At 43.7% G+C, this 21,808-nt stretch overlaps 1 protein-coding gene across 3 annotated transcripts; it reads left to right on the top strand.

The window, feature by feature from the left end:
* The first annotated feature begins 25 nt into the window (after window positions 1-25).
* PAAF1 (proteasomal ATPase associated factor 1) lies at window positions 26-21,307 on the top strand. 3 transcript variants are annotated; one of them, XM_084842386.1, is made up of 13 exons: window positions 26-93; window positions 1,358-1,398; window positions 2,296-2,399; window positions 4,192-4,281; window positions 9,097-9,195; window positions 10,460-10,610; window positions 12,692-12,886; window positions 13,792-13,883; window positions 15,064-15,179; window positions 15,469-15,551; window positions 15,826-15,908; window positions 17,414-17,477; window positions 20,686-21,307. In XM_084842386.1, the coding sequence occupies exons 1-13, from the start codon at window positions 47-49 to the stop codon at window positions 20,766-20,768; spliced, it is 1,248 nt and encodes a 415-aa protein (XP_084698512.1). In that variant the 5' UTR covers window positions 26-46; the 3' UTR covers window positions 20,769-21,307. The 3 variants fall into 3 exon arrangements, with proteins under 3 accessions (XP_084698512.1, XP_084698514.1, XP_084698513.1); XM_084842388.1 differs by lacking the exon at window positions 17,414-17,477 and having other exon boundaries at window positions 26-85; XM_084842387.1 differs by lacking the exon at window positions 17,414-17,477.
* The last annotated feature ends 501 nt before the right edge of the window (window positions 21,308-21,808 follow it).

The following is a 21,808-nucleotide window of genomic DNA, read 5'->3' as shown; positions in this document are numbered from 1 at the left end:
GGGAGCGGGATGCGCTTTCCGGGGCGGGGCCGAGGCGGAGGCTAAGATGGCGGCGGTGGTGCGGCTCCAGAGCGACTGGGACCAGGTGCTGAGGTGGGGCAGAGGACTCGCCCCGCGCCCGGCCAGGGCACGCCCACGCGGGCCCCCCGCGGGCCCCCCGTCGTGTCCGCTTCCGCCTCCCCCGCCGCCGCGGTGCCCCCTCCTCGCCTTCGCCTGTTTTCCAGCACTTAACCCCCCCCCCCGTCTCCGCTGCCTCCAGGGCTGCTCCAGCCTCTTGCCTCAGCCTCCCCTCTCCCCCGCCCCGCTCAGGTGTTTGACCTGAGGCTTCAGGAGCTTAACCTTCTGCTCAGGGTCTCCAGGGGGAGGAGGAAAATGGGGCGGAGGTGGGGAGGGCAGGCGCCTTCCTGCTGCGCGTGAAAAGTGTTGCCCTGTGCTCTGCCCCCAACCCCCACTGGTCAGCCCCCGCTGCCGAGGCGCAGCGCCAGGCTCTCCCCTGGCCCTCGAGGTGACACCAGGCCCCACCCGTAATCTGCCAGGCTTCCCCGGCTGATTTGTAGTGCTGTGCTTCAGCTGACCTGTCAACCAACTTCCTTCTCTCCTCCCCCCTTCTCTTCTGTTCTGACCCCTTGAATGCATCCCATGCCCTCAGTGGCTGCTACCCACAGTCCATGAACAATCCTAACAGGCCCATTCTTTCTGCCTCAGAAAGGGCCCCCTCAAATACTTCAGCCTGCACATCCATTACCAATGAGTGTCCTCTCCCCATTTCCGGCCTCAGCCCAGAATGAAGTGGATAGCCCCTGCTCCTCCACCACCCCAATTTCATTTTGCTTCCTCAGAAACCCCACAGAGTGAGCCCACCTGAACGAACTTCCAAGTTCCCCTTCCATGACTCCCCTCATAGTTGTTCCACTCTGCTTCATTTCTCTGAGTGATTCCTTCCCCTTATGCTTCCTCTGAACCCACTTCCTCTGGCAGCCCCTGTTTTTCCTTCCCCCACCCTGCCCCAATGCACCAAACATTCAGCCTGGTGAATCTAGTGCAGGGATGGGGAACCTGTAGCCCTCCAGATGTTGGACTGAACTCCCATGACTCCTAGACATTGGCTGAGGCTGGTGGAAGTTGTAGTTTAGGAACATCTGGAGGGCTACAGGTTCCCCATCTAGAGGTCTGAGGGGTCTAGTCTGGGAGAGATGTGATTGTATAAGTTAAAAGGACTGTTACCTAGCAGATGGGATACGGTGGATTGTATTGTATGACTGTATAAAACAAGTAACAGTAGTCATCTCTGTGTCTTCACGGATGCTCCCTTCATACATGGCTCTTTATACTAACTGGGGTTTTGTCATCTTTATAGGAAGAATGAGCAGGAGGTTTGGCTGAGCTGCAGGAGTCCAGGTGAGCAAGAACAATCCCCAGCCTCCCCTGTGGCAGGACAGCGAGGAAGGCAGGGAAAGAAAACACCAGAGCCTGCTCTAGCTGCACTGTCACCTTCCCCTCACCTCCAGTCCATAGGGCCATCCACCACCAATGGCCCTGTGGGGAGGATCCTGAAGAAGTGTTATAGTTTGATGTTATTATTGTATTTAACTTTACTTATTAGCCACCCTGGAAGGATTTATATCCTAAAGGTGGGGTATAAATAATTTAAATAAATTCAGGCATGTGAGCTTTTCTCATGTATCAGCTAAGTACATGAGCAATAAACTGGAAAGCAGTCCACTGCCTAAGGTAGTCCATTATTTTCTCAACCTCAGTCACCCCTCAGAATGAGGGTAATTATATTGACCTACAGGACTGTCGTAAGGATAACTATGATAATGTATGAGAAGCACTTTGAACATTTGATTAGTATAGGCATGTGTGGACCACATGAACTGGAAAAATTGAAATGGTGTTTCTGATCCCAGCAATTGGAGCTAACTTAATGTGCCCTTAATGTGTTGAACCTAGAATTGCTGACTTTGAAACATTGATAATAACCTATACATAGATGATAATGGGCTCTATAAAGTTGTTGTTCAGTCGTTCAGTTGTGTCCGACTCTTTGTGACCCCATGGACCATAGCACGCCAGGCCTTCCTGTCCTCCGCTGTTTCCCGGAGTGTGCTCAAGTTCATATTCATTGGATCGGTGAGGCTATCTAGCCATCTCATCCTCTGCCATCCCCTTCTCCTTTTGCCTTCAATCTTTCCCAGCATCAGGGTCTTTTCCAGTGAGCTCTATAAAGTAGTGTTGTCTAAAATGCTTAACTTGTCTTCTGTCAACAATGTCGTTGTTGTTGTGCTACTCTAGGAAAATCTACTCTATATGGGACCCTGACTTGTCAGGGGGTGAGCTCAGATGGAATTCCTGAAATCACAGCCTCTGAAGGGTTTTTTGTCAGTGAAATAACTAAGGTACTGTCATTTATGTCTTCTGTCTGTATTTATTACATTTATATCCCTCCTTTTTTCCTCCTTAAAGAACCCAAGGTGGCTTACACAATCCCCCTCCTCCATTTTATCCTCACAACAGCAACCCTGTGAGGTGGGTTGGGCTGAGAGTCTGTGACTGGCCCAAAGTCACCCAGTGAGCTTCCATGGCTGAGTGGGGACTAGAACCTGGATCTCCTGACTCCTAGTCCAACACTGTAGCCACTACACCACACTGGCTCTCTGTATGGTTGAAAGGCAGGCTTGTGGCTAGTTAAGAGAACTAAGCCAGTCATATAGTGTATATCTTTCCATGTATCAATTCATAATCAGAACTTTAGGGCACAATCCTGTGGCTGCTAGATAGCATCTAGATGGCCATAGGATTTTTTGTTTTCTGGGAAGTGAGCTCGGAGCCAGCACTCCAAGATCAGTTCCCAGAAAACTGACTCCCTGCCCTCTCCGCCACCACCTCGTAGGTGGCATGGTTTGTCCATGGCTCTGCGCTCATACGAGCAGCACAGAGCAGCCTAAAAGGGGACGTTCCTGGGGGATGGGATGGCAGAAGCACCATTATGACACTTCCTATGCGTGTTCCGGCCTCCCCACCCCGCCCCCCGAGGCACCCTGACTAGACAGCTGAAATTGGCTGTCTAGCCACAAATGCAGAGCGGCTGGAGCGCAGAGGAGAAGATCCACTTCACTCACCTTGCATTTGGATAGTTGCTTGCCTCTGAGCTCAGAGGCAGCTAACTATCCCCGTAGGATTGTGCCCTTAACCTCTTGTTTGTTTCCCTTTTGCCATATTTCATTTGCCATCCTCTAACTGGAGGTAGCAATATAACACTTGTGCTATAATCAAGACCTTCCCTAGGCCTCTGTCATAACTCTGTTTGTTTATTTATTTATTGGATTTATATCCTGCCTCTTGACTGTTAGGGCCCCAACATGAATTATGGCATTTTAAAATACAGTAACACCAAAGAACAATATCAACATTTAACATTAAAATTTAAATGGCAAAACACTAAAACAATAGCATATGCTGTTAAGAACAATGGTGAGATGCTACAGTTGATGACTGATACTTCACTTGGGGTAAGTGAATGATAACATTGCTGTTGTTCATCTCCAGATCACTGGCAGGAAATCCCTGAGCACCTGTCAAAATGGGTTTAGATTGGGTGGAAAATATTTAATGCCTAAACATAGCCTAGTATGAGGAGCTTGGGAAAGCACCTTACTAGTATCACTGGAGTGGTATGCTCTGACTAGTATCAACCAACAATCCGGGAGCAGCAGCATCAGTTTCCATCAGTTGAATTCTCTGAAGACTTTTCAAGGGCTGTTTCACATGGGCCATTTTACAGTAGAGTTTACTATTCTGATCTAGAGGTTACTGAAGCAACTAGCTTTTTCATCTTAAAAAATCGCAATGAAATATAATTTTTCAGTGGTTGAGAAGTTGTTCCTTTTGCGATGTGGCAGGTTCAGATACACATACTGAGTTAAGGGCTTGAACAGATGTCCTAAAATAGACCCAATACAGTAAATCTCATGTTACGTCATATGATATCTGAAAATACAAATGTATGGAGATGAGGTAGTCAGGTTCACTCTTAAGACTATCAAGTGCAATTGTGGCTATTTGTTTTACTCTCTTGTCTGGAGTTTTCCACCAAATTGGTCCCAGGTTGTTAGACTTTGTGATGAGTGAATGTACAAATAATCCTCTTTTGATAATGTTATCTCTTCCTTTCTTTTCCACCTGTTGCAGAAAAGTCTGCTTGTTTCCTGCCCCCGTGAAAATGCTTCCACCAAATTTCTGGCACCCTACACTACATTCTGTAGAATCCATCAAAAAAGTGTAAGTGTTTTTACAGACCGATTTGAAATGGGCTGTCTTGAAATGAAGATGCAATAGGCGAATTCAATGAGTTGCAGTTTGTTTGGTTTCTTTTCTTTTTTATAACTTGTCAATAGGTTTGTGCTACCTAAATTGAAGTTAGGAGAGCTGGAAGCATATTTCTGCCTTTATTGCGTCATCTTCTCTACTGTGTGTGTGTGTGTGTGTGTTTTGGTGCACTTTTGGCCTGTAGGCTGTAATGGAGCCATCCTAACTATTTAGAAGAAACCCAGAAACACGTGGAGCTATTATCATTCTTCAGATTGTGATACCTGGATTCCCTGCAGAACCATCTTTTGTCATTTTCTAACAGACAAGTTGAGTAACTCTCATGGTTATATATATATTCTCTGTACAAATGTCCCTATCCCTGTTCATGAACACCATCCCCTATCAGGAGACATGCCAACAGATGGGATTTATTTACTTACTTTGATCATTATTATGTTGAAAACATTTAAGGTGATGTACAGTATAAAACAAATAGCAAGTAATTAATTAAACAGGAAGTATTAATGTATCCCCTTCATGGATCACTGCCTTGTTGTGGCAAAGGGGCTTGCGTAACTCAATGAAGCCATAAGCTATGCCGTGCAGGGCCACCCAAGACAGACAGGTCATGGTGGAGAGTTCTGACAAAATGTGGTCCACTGGAGAAGGAAATGGCAACCCACTCCAGTATTCTTGCCAAGAAAACCCCATGGAACGTATCACAAGGCTAAAAGAGATGACACCGGAAGATGAGCCCCTCAGGTCGGAAGGTGTCCAATATACTACTGGGGAAAGTAGAAAGGGTGAAGCGGCTGGGCCAAAGCCGAAAGGACACTCAGCTGTGGATGTGCTTGGTGGTGAAAAGAAAGTCCGATGCTATAAAGAACAATATTGTTTAGGAACCTGGAATGTCAGATCAATGAATCAAGGTAAGCTGGAGGTGGTCAGACATGAGATGGCAAGATTGAACATCGACATCTTGGGAATCAGCAAACTAAAATGGACAAGCATGGGCGAATTTAATTCAGGTGACCATTATATCTACTACTGTGGGCAAGAATCCTTTAGAAGAAATGGAGTAGCACTCATAGTCAACAAAAGGGTGGGAAAAGCAGTACTGGGGTACAATCTCAAAAACGATAGAATGATCTCAGTACGAATCCAAGGCAAACCATTCAACATCACAGTAATTCAAGTCTATGCCCCAACCACTGAGGCCGAAGAAGCTGAGGTTGATCAGTTCTATGAAGACCTAAAACACCTTCTGGAACTAACACCAAAAAAAGATGTCCTCTTCATCATAGGGGATTGGAGTGCTAAAGTAGGAAGTCAAGAAATCACCGGGATAACAGGCAAGCATGGCCTTGGTGTACAAAATGAAGCAGGACAAAGGCTAATAGAGTTTTGCCAAGAGAACACGCTGATCATAGCAAACACTCTTTTCCAACAGCACAAGAGGCAACACTACACATGGACATCACCACATGGTCACTATCGAAACCAGATTGATTATATACTTTGCAGCCAAAGATGGAGAAGCTCTATACAGTCAGTAAAAACGAGACCTGGAGCTGACTGTGGCTCACATCATGAGCTTCTTATTGCAAAATTTCGGCTTAAATTGAAGAACGTAGGGAAAACCACTAAACCATTCAGGTATGACCTAAATCCTATCCCTTATGAATATACAGTGGAGGTGAGGAATAGATTTAAGGGATTAGACCTGACAGAGTGCCTGAGGAACTATGGACAGAGGTCCGTAACATTGCTCAGGAGGCAGCATCTATCTATCTATCTGTCTATCTATCTATTTATTTATTTATTTATTTCATTGAGAGACAAGAAGGCCTTCTTAAATGAACAATGCGAAGAAATTGAAGAAAACAACAGAAAGTCTTTTCTAGTCTGGGAAAGACTAGAGATCTATTCAAGAAAATCAGAGATCTCAAGGGAATGTTTTGTGCAAAGACGGGCATGATAAAGGACAAAGAAGGCAGGGACCTAACAGAAGCAGATGAGATTAAGAAGAGGTGGAAAGAATACACAGAAGAACTATACAGGAAAATCTTAATGTCCCTGATGGCCATGATAGTGCGGTCACTGAACTTGAGCCAGATATCCTAGAGAGTGAAGTCAAGTGGCCCTTAGGAAGCATTACTAACAACAAAGCTAGTGGAGATGACAGTATTCCAGCTGAACTATTTAAGATCCTAAATGATGATGCTGTTAAAAGTGCTGCACTCAGTATGCCAACAAATTTGGAACACTCAACAATGGCCACAAGAATGGAAAAGGTCAGTTTACATTCCAATTCCAAAGAAGGGCAGTGCCAAAGAGTGTTCAAACTACCGTACAATTGCGCTCATTTCACATGCCAGCAAGGTGATGCTCAAAATCCTACAAGCTAGGCTTCAGCAGTATGTGAACCGAGAACTACTGGAAATACAAGCTGGGTTTCGAAGAGGCAGAGGAACTAGAGATCAAATCGCCAACATTCGCTGGATCATGGAGAAAGCAAGAGAATTCCAGAAAAGCGTCTATTTCTGCTTCATTGACTACGCTAAAGCCTTTGATTGTGTGGATCACAACAAACTGTGGCAAATTCTGAAAGAGATGGGAGTACCAGATGACCTTACCTGTCTCCTGAGATACCTGTACGAGGATCAAGAAGCAACAGTAAGAACCGGACATGGAACAACCGAGTGGTTCAAAATTGGGAAACAAGTACGACAAGGCTGCATATTGTCACCCTGCTTATTTAATTTATATGCAGAGTACATCATGAGAAACGCCGGGTTGGATGAATCACAGGTCAGAATTAAGATTGCCGGGAGAATTATCAACACCCTCAGATACGCAGACGATACCACCCTAATGGCAGAAAGCGAAGAGGATCTCAAGAGCCTCTTGTTGAGGGTGAAAGTGGAGAGTGGAAAAGCTGGTTTGAAACTCCACATTAAAAAAACTAAAATCATGGCATCTGGCCCCATCACTTCCTGGCATTGAGAAGGGGAAGCAGTGACAGATTTTATTTTCTTGGGCTCCAAGATCACCGCAGACGGTGACTGTAGCCATGAAATTAAAAGACGCTTGCTCCTTGGGAGGAAAGCATAGTAAGAAGCAGAGACATCACCTTGCTGACAAAGGTCCGTATAATCAAAGCTATGGTTTTCCCAGCAGCAACGTATGGCTGTGAGAGCTGGACTATAAGGAAGGCCGAGCGCCGAAGAATCGATGCTTTCGAACTGTGGTGCTGGAGAAGAATCTTACGAGTCCGCTGGACTGCAAGGAGGATCAGGCAATCCTACAGGATATCAACCCTGAGTGCTTGTTGGAAGGACAGGTACTGAAGCTGAAGCTCAAATATTTTGGCCACCTAATGCGAAGAGAAAAGTGACTGGAAAAGACCGTGATGCTGGGAAAGATTGAAGGCAAAAGGAGAAGGGGACGGCAGAGGATGAGATGGCTAGATAGCATCACCGATGCAATGAATATGGACTTGGGCACGCCCTGGGAGAGAGCAGAGGACAGGAAGGCCTGGCATGCTATGGTCCATGGGGTCACGAAGAGTCGGACACGACTGAAGGGCTGTACTACAACAACAACAACATTAATGTATCAATTTGTTACACGATTAGGGAGGTCCTGAGGGTTAGGCGAGTGAAAGCTGCAGGTGGCAGGAGGAGGTCGGGCATGTCAAATGTCAAGGAAGCTCTTGCTTAGTGCCCTGGTAATCCAAATTTTGCATCAAGAAAAGTGTATATGGGTCATGGTGGGTAGTTGAGGATTTGCCACATCATTTGCTTTAAAATTCCCTATAAGCACATGTAAGAGTCCTTCTAAGTGGCTGCTTCGAGGCTGTGGGTGGAGGCTAGGTTGGCTCCCTCTCTAACCCTAAGCCTTTAATTAGCAGGCAGAGACATTTTTTATTCAAGCAGGCCTATGACATGTAAGCTGGTCTGTTAGGTTGGCTGCTGTTTTTATTCTGTTTTGTTTTTAATTGTGTTTTTAATGTATTGGTTTTATTATTGTTTTAATTGTGATTTTATTGTTATATTTTAAAATTAGTTCCTATGATTGTAAAGCCACTTTGAGTGCCATTTGCTTGGTAGAAAGGCAGGGTACACATCAAATAAATAAGATCAAAATGGGTATTGCCTACTCTTTTTTTATGCACGATTGTATATCATTTGTGGCAGATGTGATATTCCAAAACCCGACCATTGTTTTTATGATTACATAACTTTGATTGATTATTATTATATGTCAAAGATCCTGTCTTTTATGAGTTGGTAGTTTGATTATGGAACACAGATTTCTATATAAATACCTTAGACTACGGTTTGATCGGTAATAGGAGAAGGCTATCAATGGCTTCTAGGCTTGATGGCTATGTGCTACCTCCAGTAGCAGAGGTGGTATACCAGTGTACACCAGTTGCTGGGGAACATGGGTGGGAGGGTGCTGTTGCACTTGTGTCCTGCTTGTGGTTTCCTGGTCGACAGCTGGGTGGCCACTGTGTGAACAGAATGCTGGACTAGATGGACCTTTGGTCTGATCCAGCAGGGCTCTTCTTATGTTAATACATTGACTGAACTGTAGAAATTATGCCGCAAGGTAGGCAACCTTGTGCCCTCCAGATATATTGGACTACAGTTCACATCTACCCCATCCAGCATAGCCAATGGTTACGAATTTTGGAAGGTGTAATGAATTATGCCAGTGCCTATTTACTCTGGCCTCTTGTAGGCTGTGGTTGTTCATCTTTCTCTGTCTTCGTTTTAGATCACTTGCCTTGACATTTCTAGTGGTGGTGGGCTTGGAGTGTCAACCAGTGCTGATGGAATGATGAAGATTTGGCAAGCTGCCAATGGAGAAATAAGAGTAAGAACCAGACTTATTTATTTGGGCTTTGAGCCTCGCATTGAAGACATGTGCAACTAAAAACAATCCACCTTTTTGGCCTATCCCCCAACTGCTGTTCAAATTCAAGAGCTTTAAAAGCAGTTTGAAGGCTAGAAGGGATAGCTGTTAAAGAAGAAACAACCTGAGAAATCTGTGCTTACCTACCTGTGGATCATGGCCAGGATGTTTCTGATATTTAACTTAGGTGTACCTTCTGATACTTTAAACTTATTGCTGCTTGTCCTGTCCTCTCAATGGAAAGGGCAGTCAATTGGTCTTCTACTTCTTTCCCTAAAGGAATCCAGGACCTGACCACTGTGTTGAGAGTCAACTGACCTCTATGTCACAAAGAAAACCAAACACACCGACTGGTTAAATAGGAACCCAATAAGTTAACTATTTCACCCTGCCTCCTGACTGCTTTTTGTATAACAGATTTAGCCTCAGTGGCCTAACTCTTCTGAGATGGTAAACCTGTGTCTGGGTGGGGGCTCGCATAGAGAAATATGTCAGGGAGAAAACTATGCTAGAATACCTTTCCCTGACATGCTAATTTTTCTGTGTGTAGAGATTTATTTATTTTTTGTAGACGGGCATTCCATAACACAAGCTCCTACCTGCAGTCTGCAATGGACACAGGTTTAACACCTCAGTGAGTACTAACTAGGTCTACCTTGCCCTGGAGGTATGAGGCATAAGCGTATCTTACTTCGGCCTAGATTTTATTAGCCTTGCTCATGGCTTTTAGGGTACTGCTAGAACCTCAGGTGGGGTTTCTGCTAAGAAACAAAAGAGATGATATTTACGGCAGGTGTGAGTAGAAGGCAGAATGGGATCTATCCATAGCAGCAGCAACATGATTTCCCCCCACCCTAAACTATATACCTGAAGGAAGAGAGCTGGGGCCCCCAGGAATGGATTTTTGTGTGGAAATACAGTTCTGTTCTAGTACTCAGGACAAATTCCAGGGCTTAGAATTCTTTAATTCTGAGTGTATGAGTTTTGCACCAAGCTCCAGTTGGTGGATCTCATGGTCCTAGTTTTTTTTAAAAAGAGGTAGATCTCACAATCCTAAAGTCTGCCCACCCCCGTTCTAAAACGCCCCGATCCTTGCTGCTGTGGAGGTAGTCCAGCTAGCCAGTGTCCTTGGCTGATAAATAGATGTTTGTTGCTAAGTAACACAGCAGTAGATGAGATGAGGTTTGTAACGACAGCACTAGCACCTAATTCTTTGTCTTCCCAGAGGTGTTTGGAAGGCCACGTGTATGATGTGAATTGTTGCAGATTTTTCCCATCTGGCATTGTGGTCCTGAGTGGGGGGATGGATGCTCAGCTAAAGATCTGGTCTGCAGAAGATGCCAGCTGTGTTGTAACATTTCAGGGTCACAAAGCAGGTACAGAGAATTGAGGGCTGAAATAAATGCAATTGTAATAGTTGATTTAGGATATGTCTAAATAGTTTAAGCCAGTTAGAATGCACACTAAAGCTGTTGTGTGTGCAGCAACTCACTCATCCACCCTGCATCTATCTGGAAAACAGGGAAGATAGAATTAGACCAGCGCAATGCTGTGCTGATTAGAAAGCGGCCATTTCCTTTCCCCCTGTATTTCCCAACCAACTCTACCATAGAGTGGGGGCACACCCTGCCCCACACTCCCAGCCAGAGCTATAGCATCTTCCCTTCCATACTTGCCCTGTCACTGGTTGGCATCTCTGTTTGCACTGTTGCCTGTGATGCTACAGTTTCAGCTCTGCCCTAATCAGCTATGGGTGGGTGATCACATACTCAGCTGCTGAGCATCCCTATCTGGGTAGATGTTCCACCTGTCTGGAGGACAAGCTGACTCTTGATCGAAGAACAACACCATGTTTTCCAAGAGAACTAAATTCGATGTTCTTGCATGGAATGTCAACAAAGTGTCTTCTAGAGCCTAGAAATGAGGACCGATTTTGTAGGGATCCCCACTTCTACTTGCTTTGGTGAGTGTTCCATTGCCCTCTGGCAAACCCGATGAGATGGGTCCCAGCCTTCCTCACCAGCTCAGAAGCAGCACAACTGCGGGAAAGGTCCTCACTCAAGCTGGAGAGTGAGGCTGGGCTGCGAAGGTGTGTTGAGTGCCTCTGCAGCCCAGCATCAAAACCACGCTGATGAGGGTGGGGAGAATTGTCCTTGTTGTTGGGCTAGGTTGGTGAGGGTCTCCAAAGCCCAATGCAGCTGTAGGGACTGTCCCCTCACCCCCTCTCCAGTTCCAAGCTTGGAGCAGGTGAGCAGAGGTTTGTCTGTGACCCTCATGCAAATGCACAACATCAAGTCAGGGACAAGGAGAGGGGCAGGGTTCTCCTGCCCACTAATTTTGCCTTTGCTACAGGAGCCAGCCAAAAATTGTGGGCCCTGCCTGACTATTTGTTATTCCACTTAAGTACTTTGTCCTGAAATTCCCAAACTGCACATGGTTCTCACAACCTGATTAGGAGAGCCAGCTCTCTCTTGCTAGAGAGATTTACTCCACCAGAATTGAACACACTTAATTCTTTTTCTACCAGAAAAGGTAGAAACATTTGTTTAATATGGAATTATGTCAGCAGCTGTGGGCAACTGCATTTAGAATTGGCTTTCCTTAATTGTTTGGTAAACACTTACCATAATTTTCTCTTGCTCTGTGGAGCTACTACAAATATAGAACGTCATATCCTGGCCAAAAATGGGCACTTGAGGACGTGGAAGAGGCTGAGAAAATAGATAGGGAGATATTTTTATCCCTCTCATAATACTAGAACCCAGTGGAGTGATCTAATGCAGCTGAATGGTGGAAGATTCAGGACAGATAAAAGGAAATCCTTTTTCATAAAGTGCATAGTTAAGCTATGGTATTTGCTACCAAAAGATGTAGTGAAGGCTGCCAATCTGGACAGCTTTAAAAGGGGATTGGACCACTGAATGGAGGATAAGGCTATCAGTGACTGCTACTCATGTTGGCTATATATTACCTCCAGTGTCAGGCAGTATGCCTGTTAATACCAGTTGCTGGAGAAACACAAGCAGGAAGGTGCTGTTGCACACATGTCTTGCTTATGGACTTCCACTGGAGCATCTGATTGGCCACTGTGGGAACAGAATGCTGGGCTAAGTAGACCTAAGTAGGTCTGATCCAGTCCAACTCCTATGCCACCATATCTGGGGTTGAAAGCTGCTTTCACCCAGGCTGGATCACAAATGCCTCTGTAGGCTTCTTTCCCCTCTTGCCCCTTGTAGCTTACTGCCTTGGTTCTTACCCGCTGACTCCTTGAACACTCTTGCTCTTTGTCGCACACCTTTGTCAGGATTATGGTGGATTTGTGTGTGGAGGGAGTGGGGCGGGCTAAATGTATGAATCCCACCTTTGAGCGAGTGTGTTGGGCTTGAACTCCTGGCTTCCCCTTTGCGACAAAATGGTTTTTGCTTTTCCTAAGAGTGGTTCCTCTGCTATGCTGCAGGAATCCTGGACACAGCCATCGTGGATCGAGGACGGAACGTGGTCTCCAGCTCTCGGGATGGCACTGCACGCCTCTGGGATTGTGGGAAATCTGCTTGCCTGGGGGTTGTGGCAGATTGTGGCTCCCCTGTCAATGGTATCGCTGTGGGTGAAGCTGACAACACCTTAAATTTGGGTTCCCCTGAAAAAATACCTAGTACGTAATGATATTGGGCAAGTGTTCTCTCTCTCTTTAAAAAAATTGATTTGGAAAATGTTTTGTATTAATTGATGAGACAGGGCCTAAAAAGCAGGCAAAGGTCCATAGCATGTGCTCTTCCACTGACCTTTGCATGGCAGCTTAGCAGAGTAGTTGATGATGGGCTAGAACTAGATAAGCTGATGGTCAAACTCACTACATGGCAGCTTCATATGACTGTGTGACAAATGTAATAGTTAAAAGATCTTAAAATTAAAGAACAAGAGTAGCATTGATACTTAACTGTGCCTTTTTATGTATGCAGCAACAATGAGACTTACAATCCAAGTTTTTAACCTGGCTTAAAATTCAGTCAAACACGTGTGAAAACGTATGCTGAGAGCAAGGTCAACCCTCAAAAATAAAAATTACAAGTACAAATTTTAATGAACAAAAATTAAATGTATAAAAATTAAATTAAAAATGTACACACAGGCACTCATTTTTAAAACAAACCTTGCTCATCTCTTGTCACAGCACACACTCACAGACATTGAAGGTCATACTAAGAATTATTGGGCAGCCATGTTTGGTTATTCATATGTCTGTTCCATTCATTTGTGAAAAGGGGTGTGTGGATGTGGAGAGCTTGGAGTGTTGGCTGTCTTGACTCTCCACGCTGCATTGCTTCAGGAGCTTTTCTCCCAGCTTGGCAAGGAGCTGGGAGCAAGGAAATGGGCAGGGAGCAAAGTATCTGGGATGATGGGGCAGAGGGAGGCAAGGTGGGGGAGGATCCAGCTCCCCTCATCCAGGTACCCCTTTTCATGTAAAAATTAACTATGAAGCACCCTATCACCTCTAGTTTTCCCGTTTCTGGCCTTAAACATTTGCAAGGTGAATAGCTGCTGTTCTTTCCAACACAGGTGAGCGTGAAATTGGAACAGAAGGGAAACTCCTGCTGTTGGCTCGGGAAGACAAAAAGTTGCAAGGTGTGGGGTTGCAAAGCAGGCAGCCGGTAAGATTTCTCTTTGACTATGTTTAATGCCACCTCTTTCTTTTCACCCTTGGTTGCACATGTATGTGAAGAGAAAGCAGGGTGGATAAAAAGGATTATTTTTTAAAAAAAAAATCGGATTCTTAAAAATTTAAATTGATTTTTTTATGTTTTAAAAAAGTCATAAAATACTAAACCGATCCGTATCTTAAAAATAACATAGTTACCATTAAATCTCGTCATAAACATATTAAACCTATACTTACAGTTTCGTAAGAATGAAGTTGCCTACCAATCAAACATGGACATTAATTTCAGTTTTTATCTCAAAAATGGCTCTGTCCAGCTTAACTAACAGCTGTTGCTTCTTGAAAGTTCTGGGCATTCAGTTTCCCTGTCTAAAGGCACGTGTGCAAAGACACAGGCTAAATAGGCTAGGTTTGTTGTTCTGTGCTTATGTGGTGGTGGAGATGGGCAAAGCAAGACAAAGGAGTTACGACACAAAGACGATATAGCAGGTTGGATAAAAAATGATGCTTTAAAAAAATCTTTGAAATTGAACCTGAAGGAACTTATTTCTGAGAAGACATGTTTAGGATTGTGCTGTTAACCTCAAACTGTCATGGGCGCTGGTCATAAGAAAGACCTTATATGGGAATATGTTAAAGACATTCCCTTTATGTGTGAAAAAGGAAAGTATACAAAATATATACAGTGAGACAAAGCCTGCTTGTAAGAATGAAACAGTGTAAATACTACTTTATTTAGCTCTAAATTAACATGACTTAGTGGTCAGATTTGACCCGTTGTTCAGGAAATACATGGAAATGTTTCAATGAGTAACTTGAGTTAAATCAGTGATTTAAATCGACCATTTTTCTTGCTAATTTAAATCATTAGTTTAAATCGCCTAGATTTAAATCGATCCACCTTGATAGTAAGAAGAATAAGACAATGTTTCTACAAAGAAACTCAACTGAGCTTTCTGCATGGTCTGTATTTACAGGATGCAGCGATATTGCTGTTGGTAAGTGGTTTAGGTTTGATCAGAGACTGGGAACTTTGTGGATGTGCTTTCAGTGCAAAATTCCTTACTCTTTCCAGAGAAATTTCAGTTGCCTTCTTTTTTAGCTAGATTTTTTTCCTCATCCATGGAATAGAATCTCAAATTCACTTTCTTTCTCTCTTCCTCCCTCCTCAGGTTTTTCTTTTTGTTGGCTCTGATGCATTTAACTGCTGTACATTCCTCTCCAGCATCTACCTCCTGGGAGGAGCACAAGATGGAAATATATACCAGCTGGATGTGAGAAATACAAAGTGAGTAGGATTTAAAGGACGACTGTTACATGAGCGCTTCCCATGTTGCTCCAGTAATGTATGTAATGGGGAGGAAATGTGTAGGAGGGGCATGGAGAGGAGGAGGACCGTGTAAGCTACCTTGGGTTCCTTGCAAGAGTAAGAAAGGTGGGATATAAATGTAAGAATAAACAAATAAAAATGTGCTGTGGTCCAGTTCATGTGGCTTTTAAAACAGAATTCTGACCAATGTATTATGGTATGAGTGTCTTTGTGATAAAGACTGGATTTTTCTCGCTGCTCTTTCTAGGGCTCCAGTTAGAATTGTTCATAGATCAGGAGCACCAGTGCTTTCCCTGTTACCATACAGAGATGGATTTGTTGCCAGCCAAGGTAGCACTCCCGTTTACTCTCCCATAATTGAGCCTTTTAAGTTTACCTCCACCATGGATTTTCAGTTGCTATGAAGAAAAAAACTGTTCCTCAGAAAGCCTTGCAGCACTGCAAAGTAGATTTCCTTTAGCAGGTTTTTTTCATTTGACTTCTGAGTGTCTTGCAATTTTGGGTGGGCTAAGGAATAAAATTGGCACCTCGTCATGTAGAATGTTAAGCCTTCTAAAGTAAACCACAGTTTCCTTTTTTTAACACATTCTGTGCTTATTTCCAGGTGATGGAACCTGTTTTATTATGCAGCAAGATCTTGATCATGTCGTTGAACTCACCGGACCAGACTGTGATCCTGTATACAAGGTATCATTAAACAAGCCATCTGGGGCTGAGCAAAGCAGTTTCACCCAAGAGGAAAAGGGTATAACCGGTGTTTTAACTCCAAAATCCAGAGTAGAAAAGCAAATGTTAGGATATAAAATCTATTATGATAAAATATTTATCATACATTGAATTTATTATGACATTTTATACCTCTGTCCTTTTATACCCAAACTCCTTTATCCTTTTTATGATGAGAAATGTTTTCCCCAGTTTTAGCCATGGACTCTGGACCCAGAGAGGACCTGGCCACCAACTTCAGTCCTTTGGAATGGAAAGCCACTCTGGGGTTGCAGTGGTGCCATTTTAGTTCTAAAATGAACTAGAATAAAATAGCCCATTTCATTAGATCAAAGGCTCACTTTAAAAGCTGGACTTTACATTTCTTTTGAAGCTAACCATTTAGCATCTCCATTTCTGTCCCATTGAACAGGAAAGAAAGACCTGGGTGACTCCAAACAGTGGCTCAACCCTTGACTTCCTTTGCTTTTCCAGGAAGGAGAGAGAAATCCTGGGCAAATCAAAGGAATAGGAATAGCTCTTTATCCCAAGTGGTAGGAGTTGCATTGTTGTCTTATTAAGAGCCTGTTGTAGTGGAGAGTCGGATTAGACCTGGGAGACCTGGGTTCAAATCACTGCTCAGCTATGAAGCTCACTGGGTGACTTGGCCCATTGCTGTCTCTGTCTGACCTACTTCGCAGAGTGATTATGAGGATAAAATTAGGAAGGGAGAATAACATAAGAACAAAGAAGAGCCCTGCTGGATCAGACCAAGGGTCCATCTAGTCCAGCATTCTGTACACACAGTGGCCAACCAGCTGTCGACCAGGAAACCACAAGCAGGACACGAGTGCAACAGCACCCTCCCACCCATGTTCCCCAGCAACTGGGGTACATAGGTTCACCGCCTCTGGTACTGGAGGTAGCCCATAGCCATCAAGACCAGTAGCCATTGATAGCCTCCTCCAGGAATTTGTCCACCCCCCTTTTAAAGCCATCCAAAGTGGTGGCCATCACTACATCCTGTGGTAGCAAATTCCATAGTTTAACTATGTGCTGTGTGAAGAAGTCCTTCCTTTTATCTGTCCTGAATCTCCCACCAATCAGCTTCATGGGATGACTCCAGGTTCTAGTATTATGAGGGAGGGAGAAAAATGTCTCCCTGTCCACATTCTCCACACCATGCATAATTTTGTAGACCTCCACATGTCTCCTCTTACCCTCCTTTTTTCCAAACAATCCCAGCTGTTGTAACCTTCTCTCATAGGGGAGATGCTCCAGCCCCTGGATCATTTTAGTTGCCCTTTTATGCACTTTTTCCAGCTATCCAATAGGTGCTTTTTTTTTTAGGTATGGGGACCAGAACTGGACACAGTATTCCAAGTGTGGTTGCACCATAGATTTGTATAGGGGCAGTGTGATATTGGCAGTTTTATTCTCAATTCCTTTTCTAATTATGCCTAACATGGAGTTTGCCTTTTTTACAGCGGGCACACACTGGGTTGACATCTTCATTGAGCTGTCCACCACAACCCCAAGATCTCTTTCCTGGTCAGTCACCGCTAGCTCAGATCCTATCAGGCTATACTTGAAGTTGGGATTTTTTGCCCCAACATGCATCACTTTACACTTGCTTACATTGAACTACATTTACCATTTAGATGCCCATTCTCCCAGTTTGGACAGATCCTTTTGGGCCTCTTCACAATCCCTTTTTGTTTTAACCACCCTAAATAATTTGGTGTCATCTGAAAACTTGGCCACTTCACTGCTCACTTCTAATTCCAGATCATTTATGAACAGGTTGAAAAGCATTGGTCCTAATACAGATCCCTGTGGGACCCCACTATTTACTTCCCTCCATCGGGAGAATTTACCATTAATTCCTACTCTCTGCTTTCTGTTCTTTAACCAGTTACTAATCCATAAGAGGACTTGTCCTCTTATTCCATGACTGCTAAGTTTGCTCAGGAGTCTTTGGTGAGGGACTTTGTCAACAGTCTTTTGAAAGTCCAAGTAAACAATGTGTACTGGATCACCCCTGTCTACATGTTTATTGACACTCTCAAAGAACTCTAAAAGGTTAGTAAGACAGGACTTACCTTTGCAGAAGCCATGTTGATACTTTTTCAGCAGGGCTTGTCCTTCTATATGCTTACTAATTTTATCTTTAATAATGCCTTCAACCAATTTACCCAGAACAGACATAAGCAACTGGCCTGTAATTTCCCAGATCTCCCCTGGATCCCTTTTTGAAAATTGGTGTTACATTGGCTATCTTCCAGTCCTCTGGTGTAGAGGCTGATCTTAGGGACATGTTGCATATTTTGGTTAGAAGATCAGCAATTTCATATATGAGTTCTTTGAGAACTCTAGGATGGATACCATCTGGGCCTGGTGATTTATTTGCTTTCAGTTTATCAGTATGGCTGAGAACTTCATCTTTTGTCACAACTATTTGCCTCAGTTCCTCAGACTCCCTTCCTGAAAACATCAGTTCAGGCACAGGTATCTGTCCTATATCTTCTGCAGTGAAGACGGATGTAAAAGAACTCATTCAGCTTCTCTTGCAATCTCCTTGTCCTCCTTTAGTACACCTTTAACTCCATTGTCATCCATTTTATTTATTTATTTATTTATTTCATTTCTATACCGCCCAATAGCCGAAGCTCTCTGGGTGGTTCACAAAAACCATTGGTCCAACTGCCTCCCTAGGTGGTTTTCTGCTTCTGATATAATTAAAGAAATCTTTATTGTTGGCCTTGAAGTTGTTAGCGATATGCTCTTCAGAATGCTTTTTTTTTTAATTGGTGCTTGAATCGCCTTTGTGCAAGCATGTGCTACCATTTGTTTTCCTCACTTGGGCAAGACGTCCGTTTTCTGAAGGAAGTTCTCATTTCTGTAAGAGCTCCCTTAATACTGCTTGTTAACCATGCTGGTAACCTCCTGGACTTGGTGCTACCTTTCCTAACCTGCTGTATACATTTTAGCTGGGCTTCTATTGTGGTTTTGAGTAATCTCCAAGCATTTTGAAGGGATTTAATCCTCTTGACTCCCCCTGTTAACTTCCTTTTCACCAGTTCCCTCATTTTAGAGAAGCTTCCTCTTTTGAAGTCAAATGTGACTGTGTTGGACTTCCTGGGCATTGTTCCACTTAAATATGTAGTAAATCTGATAGCACTGTGATCGCTGTTTCCAATTGGTTCAAGAACATTTACATCTTGTCCCAGGTCCTGGGCAACACCACTTAGGATTAAATCCAAGGTTGCCTCCCCTCTGGCCCATTCCATGACCAGCTGTTCTAGGACACAATAATTTAGGGCATCAAGAAATTTAACCTTTTTGTCATGTCATGGCTAGAAAATGCATTTATCCAGTGTCAGTGTGGGGGTAATTGAAGTCGCTCATTATTACTTCTTTTTATCTGTCCTGAATCTCTCACCAATCAGCCTCATGGGATGACCCCAGGTTCTAATATTATATGAGAGGGAGAAAAATGTCTCTGTATCCACATTCTCCACTCCATGCATAATTTTGTACACCTCTATCATGTCTCCCCTTAGCCTCCTTTTTTCCAAGCCAAACAATCCCAGAATTATGTACACCACTCTTGAGCTCCTAGGACCTAGGAGAAAAGACTAGATAAAAAGGGTACTGATGGGTGAGATGGTTCGTTCTCTCTCTCTCTCTCTCTCTCAATAATATGGTCAGCTAGTCCCCTGATAAACACTGTAAGGTCCTAATCAGTAACCAGTGATTACTACTTTACTACCTAAAGCAGTAATCAGTGACAACTGCACTGGCTGTGTATGTTCAGGTCTCTCATCAGCTGTCACGAGATGGGCGACAGCATTCTGCACCAATTCTTATACACTAGCTCAGTAACCTTTACAATATGTATTAAGCCAGTATTATTCTTCCTGTTTTTTAGAGCGGGCTGAGAGAATGAGCTTGCCTAAGGCCATAAGTAAATGGCTGAGGTGAAGCTTGAACTAGGGATCTCCCAGTCCACAGCAGGCTGGCTTGCTTTATTTATGAAATGTATATCCTTGCCTTCGTCACAGAATGATCCCGGAGCAGGCCACAACAAACAATATATTGTTAAAAGACCAATGAAAATGCACAGCAACCAGTCAGTGTCAAAAAATTCATATAGGCCCTCTGTCGACTATCTCGCCATAATACATAAGCCCAACCATCTAATCAAAGGCTGCTTTGCTGCTACATGACACCACTGAATTAGTGGATGCCTTGGTTACGGATTCTCTCCCTGAGGTGCTCCAGACCAAATAACATGATCAGAACCGAATGCTGCTGGGTGGTGTTCTTTCCCATTGTTTTAGGTGGTAAGGTACTAACAGTAATAAGTATGATTAGTTGGGAGGAATCACTGTTACATCACGAGTGTCGTTAAGTGGTCTTTAGTTGTGACAGCGTGTGTCTCTGCTAATCTGAGTATCCAGAGAGTGGATCCTTGCCACCAGGAGGAGCTCAGGTGGCTGCTTTCTAGTCAGTGTGAAATGCAATAGCCTCCATTTCTCTGGAGTGTATTTGGGATAATTTCATATGGGTTTTTAAAAAACCGTGTAGCAACCCTTTTTTTACTTGCCATCTGGTGAATCCTCTTCCTCCCCTGCCCCCCAGAATTTCTGTGGTGATTCTAAACCAGATTTCCACTTCATTTGATTTATACCATGCCGTTCTACCAAAAAATGTCACTTTATTATGACTTCAGGTACCTCTTTTGTTTTGGTTTTAGGTGGCTACATGGGAAAAGCAGATATATACATGTTGCAGAGATGGGATAGTAAGGAGATATCAGCTTTCAGACCTCTGACTTGACTGAAGCTATGGACTACGAATGCTGGACATATTTCAGGGATTACTTTAAAAACACCAGTTTGAAACAAGCCATACCTGTGCCATGTTTCCAGGACTTTGTACAGTAGCATGAGTGGGATGTACATGTGTGAGTTGCGGGGACCATGTTAAGACATAACCCAAGATCGGTCTTCCTGCTGAGGGATGTAAACAGAACAGCTTTACGCTATTTCCCCACACTAAGCAGCATAGCAAGTTTGGGGTTAAGGCCCATTTTGTATTTGCAAATGTGTTTTTGATATCCATCATGTGGCTGTTGGTTGTTTCTAAAAGAGGGAGAAAGAGTTGATGGGTGCAAGGAAAATCAAGACCAGCAGACTTCAGTAAAGGGATCTGTTTTAGTAACCTCTGCACAGCCCTTTCTGCCTCTTGAGTGGAGCTGAAAACTACAGAAACCTGTTTTTATCTCATGACTTCCTCACAGAAATACTGTTCTGTGAGGCTTCGTGCTGCCCACAAGTTGTAAGTTTCCATCTAAAATAAAGCTACTTTGATCTCAAGCTGTTTTTAAATCGATTATCTCAGGACTGACATTTATTGATTTATTTTTAATACTCCACTCTTAACAGTTTTTCATTTGCCACTGATCTTTGATTTCCAACAATTACAGAGGACTTGTGTGTTGTTCTCACTGGGTCTCCTTTCATTCTTTGACAATAAGAAATTGGTGTTCATCTCTCTTATCCATATACCTTTATTAGGCCAATCTAAAGGTTACAAAATAGTGTGCAAGCTTTCGAGTTCTACAGAACTCTCCTATCAGGCTAGATGGTAAAAAAGCAAGGGGTGGGGGGAGTTGGTGTTGAAGTCATGGAGTCTGCATTTAATTGCAGTCTTAAGAAGGGATGTGAGAGGACGTAGCAGACATTCAAATTAGACTCTGCTGGATGCTGTGATGGTTTCAGGCTGCACCTTGCATTGTCCCTAGTATAGGACTCTTGGGATGAAGAAACAAGCAATGGCTGATCTCTCCCATTTCTCAAAATCTAAAATCCAGCTAC

The sequence above is a fragment of the Heloderma suspectum genome, chromosome 3 (genome assembly GCF_057233095.1).
Source record: "Heloderma suspectum isolate Gila_16-S chromosome 3, 16-S_ref, whole genome shotgun sequence".
In the NCBI taxonomy this organism is placed as follows: Eukaryota; Metazoa; Chordata; class Lepidosauria; order Squamata; family Helodermatidae; genus Heloderma; species Heloderma suspectum.
The sequence above is the reverse complement of the archived record's forward strand: the minus strand, read 5'-3'. Positions and strand labels throughout refer to the sequence as shown.

What these genes read in the sequence shown, in the direction of transcription:
- PAAF1 (XM_084842386.1), top strand. Translation starts at nt 47, where the DNA reads ATGGCGGCGGTGGTGCGGCTCCAGAGCGACTGGGACCAGGTGCTGAG. An exon ending in TTGTCAGTGAAATAACTAAG is followed by an intron (nt 2,400 to 4,191) that starts GTACTGTCATTT and finishes CACCTGTTGCAG; the next exon opens with AAAAGTCTGCTTGTTTCCTG. An exon ending in TTCCCCTGAAAAAATACCTA is followed by an intron (nt 12,887 to 13,791) that starts GTACGTAATGAT and finishes TTTCCAACACAG; the next exon opens with GTGAGCGTGAAATTGGAACA.